Genomic DNA, 5,517 nt, shown 5'->3' with positions numbered 1-5,517 from the left:
GAGGTGGGAATGAGCAGGAGGATTTCTCAGAAAGCTACTTCGAGAGAACTGAAATCCTGATTAGCCAAGTCAACTGAAATCCCATGGCATCAACCGTGAACAAACTGCCCCGTATCTCTTTCCAGTGGAGATAACAATAATAAAGATGATAATAAGATCTAAAAGTTACCTCTTTGGAACTCTGAGCCTCCCCCCCTCTATTTACCACTTGGTATCTCCCCGAACAGAACTCCTCCCCCCTCCCTACCCGGTTCTTCCAACCCCACCAGCGCTCTTAAGCGGGTAACCAGATATTCAAAAACAATACGTCAGCCCACAATGCCGTGCACAGAGACCAGGCATTACCTCAGCCCACAATGCCTTGCGAAAAGGGGCTGAGAAGCTTCTATGGGTGGGGTGGCCATGGAGATAGGCTGCTTTGCAACAGGCTGGGCCAGCCACCCTCCTCCCCCTGAGATGCGGCTGCAGCCAATGGGAAAGCCTCGGGGTGACATCATGGGCTATTTTTAGTGGGTTACTGCTCGCTGATAAGTGTTGGGCTCCACGCTGGGAAAGAGCTCAGAGTGGGATTGAGTGTGCGGCAGGAGAACGGCGGACGAGAAGGAGGAGGAGGCAGCTTAAAGCGACAGTGGCAGCGCTCTCGAGCAAACGGCACCAGTAGAACCCCACGCAGGAGAAGCAGCAGCCGCCGAGCCAGGGCCGGTTCCAAGCTCTAGCCGCCAGCAGGACGCAGGGTCAGCCAAGCCACTGCTTGAGACACTGTTGCCCAAAGAGAAGAAAAAGCAGCCACATTCCCGCAATAAAGTATACCGTTGGGGTCTGGCTGGGCTCCCTTCCCTTTTCCAGGACGGGGAAGGTGAACTTGCCTGATTGGCCACCCCTCTGAAGCGACAAGTGCCTGCTTGGATCACTCGATCCCTTCTTTCCTGGGTCCCGAAGAAGCTGACGCTGTGGAGTTTAGGACACCTTTCTAGCCGCCGCCTACAAGCACACAGCGGGGAGTAATTTAAGTTATAAGAACTTTCACTTAAAAAAAAAAAAAAATCTTCGGAGCGAGTCAGTGGCTGGACTGGGCTGTTCTTGAAAGCTGCTCCGGAAAGGAGGAAAAGGGGAGAGACCGCAAAACAAGTGTGTTTGAAAACTCGCTAACGCTCCGGCACAGCTCAGGACCCTCCCACGACGAGGAGGGAGGGCGAAAAGGGGGGGAAGGAGGACCTTAAAAAGTTGTTGGACTAGCGAACCTTCGCCCCCCTCTTCGGAGTGATAAGGAAGCAGCCGCGAGGGGTGTAAGAAGCCGCGTTTAACTCTTGGGATTCCTTGGCTCAGAGAGGGAATTCGGCGCTTTGAAAGACAACTTTTTGTGGGTTGTTCTCCTAAGCTCACGACTTTGGAACTGCTGATCACTCTGAGCCGCCTTAGGTGAAAAGCCGCTGCTTGTCAAATCCATCCCTTCTTATCGGAGGTGCGAGGGAAACGGGGACATACAAGCCAATGCCTTGTGGCAAACAAGTAAGACTTTAATTGATCATTCCTATCTTGCTGATTTAAAAAAAAAAACCTCCCCCAAAGGCTTTTTTGGTGTTCGAAAGAGGTTTTTTTAAGTGACAAATACTAGCTTCCTTTCCTTGGTTTTTTGGCTCTAGGAGCACCAACCTGTGGACTGTATTCTATGAGTGCAAAGATGGAACCTACATTCTATGATGATGCCATCAATACGACCTTTGTACAGCCAGAAAGTGGTACTTATGGATATAACAACCCCAAGGTGCTGAAGCAGAGCATGACTCTCAACCTGGCCGATCCTTCCAGTAACCTCAAGCCCCACCTGAGGAACAAGAATGCTGATATCCTGACCTCTCCAGATGTGGGCCTCCTCAAGCTAGCCTCTCCTGAACTAGAAAGGTTGATTATCCAGTCTGGCAATGGACTGATCACCACTACTCCGACCCCAACCCAATTCCTCTGCCCCAAAAACGTCACTGACGAGCAGGAAGGGTTTGCTGAAGGCTTTGTCAGGGCACTAGCAGAGCTGCACAATCAAAACACCATGCCTCCCAGTGTCACTTCTGCTGCCCAGCCTTCAAACACCGGCATGGCCCCTGTCTCTTCTATGGCTGGAAACAATGGCTTCAGTGCCAACTTGCACAGCGAGCCTCCAGTCTATGCTAATCTCAGCAATTTCAATCCCAGCGCACTTAACACAGCACCTAACTATAACACAAGCAACCTGGGCTATCCTCCGCAACATCATCTAAACCCCCAGATGCCAGTGCAGCATCCACGCCTTCAAGCTCTGAAAGAAGAGCCTCAGACTGTCCCCGAAATGCCTGGGGAGACTCCTCCTCTGTCGCCTATTGACATGGAGTCCCAGGAGAGGATCAAGGCTGAGAGGAAGCGCATGAGAAACCGAATTGCGGCCTCCAAGTGCCGGAAAAGGAAGTTGGAACGGATTGCCAGGTTGGAAGAAAAAGTGAAAACTTTGAAAGCCCAGAACTCAGAACTGGCATCCACTGCCAACATGCTGCGAGAGCAGGTTGCGCAGCTGAAGCAGAAGGTTATGAATCATGTCAACAGTGGGTGCCAGCTAATGCTCACACAGCAGTTGCAAACTTTTTGAAGAGACTGAAAAGTAACTGTGATGAGGCAAAACTAAGCAAAAGAAGAGGAATGTTGGGAGGTAGAAAGCTTCACTTGGGAGGGCGGGAAGAAAAGGCTGAAAGGCATTGATTCCAGAGAGTGCTCTCTTCCCCCAAAGCATGTGTGGAGAGACTGGTGGCGTGCCTTTTGGCCTGAGGTGGTGGCAAACCAGTTGACAGTATAGTTCTACAGCAGTGCTGTTCTGTTCAGATGTGGCACGAAGACTTTGTGTTTTCTTTTTCTTTTTAACATTGACCAAGACCTGCATGGACCTAACATTCAGTGATCATTCAGTATTAAAGGTTAAACTGCAGTAGACACTGTAGATTTGCTTTCTCTAGTACCCCTTTTAAAAATGGGGAGGGAGTGTGTGGGAGGCTAACAACAGAAGCTGAATTATACTGCTGCCTTCAAGTCGAGTTGTGTATGTACATATATATTTTTTATTTTATGACAGCTGATTAATGTCAATAAAACTACTTCATGGCTTTGTAAGTTATTTTTATGTTTGTTTGGGTTCTACCCAGTATTGTCTGTAAATAAGAGATCTTTTTAGCAATCTCATGATTTTTCCATTTGTAATAAAGTATATAATTTTTTTAATATTCTGTTCTGAGCAGGAAATGCATAAAGGGGTTGATATATTTTAAAAAAATAAATAAAATATCACCTACTTTCTTTGATCAGTACCGATAAGTCAGGCATACACAAAATCTACTGGTAGCTACTCCTGTAAAGAAGGGAGGGGGAACCAAGCCAGTTCTATAACAGTGCAATCCTATACATGTCTACTTAGAAATAAGTCTCATTGAGTTCAGTGGGACTTGTTCTCAGAGCTACATTGATACAGGGTTGCAGCCTTAGCAACAAGTGGCATTCCCGATTCAGGATAAATCTGTTTGTCTCTTAAGGTGCCATAAGACAGTTTCTTGTATTCTCTATAACTGGAATACAAGACAACAAATTAATTATCCTATGTGGTGGAAAGAAACATCGCTTCTGCCTATTCTGGTCAATTTAAATTGCAATTTGTATAAAGAACTAATGACACCGTTTTTTTAAAAAAAAATGAAGAAAAGTGGGATGGGGGAAACTTGAGTTCTGTTAAATCCACTGCCCTGTACCATGACCTATCATTGGTCATTTCCCATTTAACTGCTCCATGTTAAACACTTCTTTGCCTGAAGACGAGAAAATTTTCAAAAAGGGAACCTTCATATGGCAATTTGTCACCTTCATGTTTTTGTTATCTAAAAGATGGTCTCTGTTAATAAGTATTTATGACAATGCCTGTTGTCCAATAAAGTCATTCTATTACTCTTTCAAAAGATTTGAATTCCTTTTCCCTCTTATGATGACTTTGTTTCACTGTTAACCTGTTCCTCAACAGACAATGGGAGAAAATGTTTTGGAACTTGGGATGTGAGACATGATTGTCACTGTAGTTGTAGGTTTTGTTTTTCAATGGAAGATCTTCATATACAGTAGTAGGGAAATTAATGTATATTGTGATCTGAAATAAATGACTTACTTTCAAATGCCTAGGAATGTGGCTAAGGCCACTAACCTATGATGAAACTCTGAACTTAGAGTTTACTTATGAGCAAACATATTCTGGATTAGTTTACATGTCCCAGTTGTTTCACAGGAGAGTACAAAGGACAGCACAATCTCCACATATTTATGTGGAAGCAAGTCCCACCAAAGCTGCAATCATATGCACACTTGCTTGAGAGTAAGGCCTGCCTGTTGAACTTGATGGACCTTATTTCTAAGTAAACATGCCTAGGAACATGAAGTCTTTTAAACAGGACACTCAAGTATGCATAGGAGCAGTCTGATTCTAGGAGATTTATTTGGAAGTAAGACCCATTGATTGCAATGGTGCATACTTCCAAGTAGTAAACTTAGGATCATAACTTTAAGATGCAATTTTATGTAAAGTTACTTGGTAGTAAATCAAAGTAAATGAAGTAGGACTTCTTTGAGTAATAAACATAAGATTGGACTGTTAAGGACCAAGTGTTACTGCATTCTATGGGATTTACTTCCTGACCAGCAGAAGTTCAACAGCTGTAACTTCCTTAGATGGAGGAATTGCTTCTATGCTGTGCTTGTCAGACAGCTGTTCTATTTACAGAAGCCCTATAAAAACAAAAGATGGCAACTCTAGTTGAAAATTAAAGGGTATGTTCTGCTAAAACATTTTCCTTAAAAAGTTTCCTTAATGAATTCCAACCTAGAAGGGATTTACTTAAGTAAATTAATTTATATCAAACCTACTTCTGCAATGTCTTTGGCATCAGGCCAAGCAATGTTGTTCGTAGGATAGTAAATCTTTGTGTGTGTCCCTGACAGAAACAAATTAAGTATGGAAAGCTTCCCTTATCACTGTTTCATATAAGCCTCACCTGCTGAATTCCTGCCTGTCATGCAACTGCTAGAGGAGATGCTCCCAGTCAAAGTTCTTAAAAATTTTCCCCACAACTTTTTGGAGTGCAGTGTCTGTCCATAAGTGGCATGAGGAAGCAACTTTTTTGGGGGGGAGGGGTGGTACTGTTAAGATTCTATATTTACCATCCTTATAGGAAACATTAAAATAATAGTAGTTACAGATTTTGCCTTTCTGTTTCCACCTCATACATGCTGACAGATGTAATGTTGGAATGTATTATTTGTTTACTGCTACCAGCTGCGTACATTTGTATCGATAGTTACTAAACAAAGAGTTACTGGGAGGATCATGGACGCGTTGCTTGGTGTACATAGTGCTGACATAAGCAACCCGGAAGGGAAGTTGATTTGACCATATATAGAAACAGGCAGCAGGGGAGTAACACAACATGGCTGGGTGTGGCTTTGCAGTAGCTCAACAAGTGC

General features: G+C 44.2%; 1 protein-coding gene across 1 annotated transcript; it reads left to right on the top strand.

Annotated features, from left to right (window-relative positions):
* The first annotated feature begins 523 nt into the window (after positions 1–523).
* Positions 524–3,965, top strand: JUN (Jun proto-oncogene, AP-1 transcription factor subunit). Its single transcript, XM_061633199.1, has 2 exons — positions 524–1,509; positions 1,644–3,965. Exon 2 carries the CDS (start codon positions 1,670–1,672, stop codon positions 2,615–2,617), a length of 948 nt encoding a protein of 315 aa, XP_061489183.1. The 5' UTR covers positions 524–1,509; positions 1,644–1,669; the 3' UTR covers positions 2,618–3,965.
* The last annotated feature ends 1,552 nt before the right edge of the window (positions 3,966–5,517 follow it).

Source organism: Rhineura floridana, chromosome 6 (assembly GCF_030035675.1).
Source record: "Rhineura floridana isolate rRhiFlo1 chromosome 6, rRhiFlo1.hap2, whole genome shotgun sequence".
Classification (NCBI taxonomy): domain Eukaryota; kingdom Metazoa; phylum Chordata; class Lepidosauria; order Squamata; family Rhineuridae; genus Rhineura; species Rhineura floridana.
This window is presented reverse-complemented; position numbering and strand designations above follow the sequence as displayed.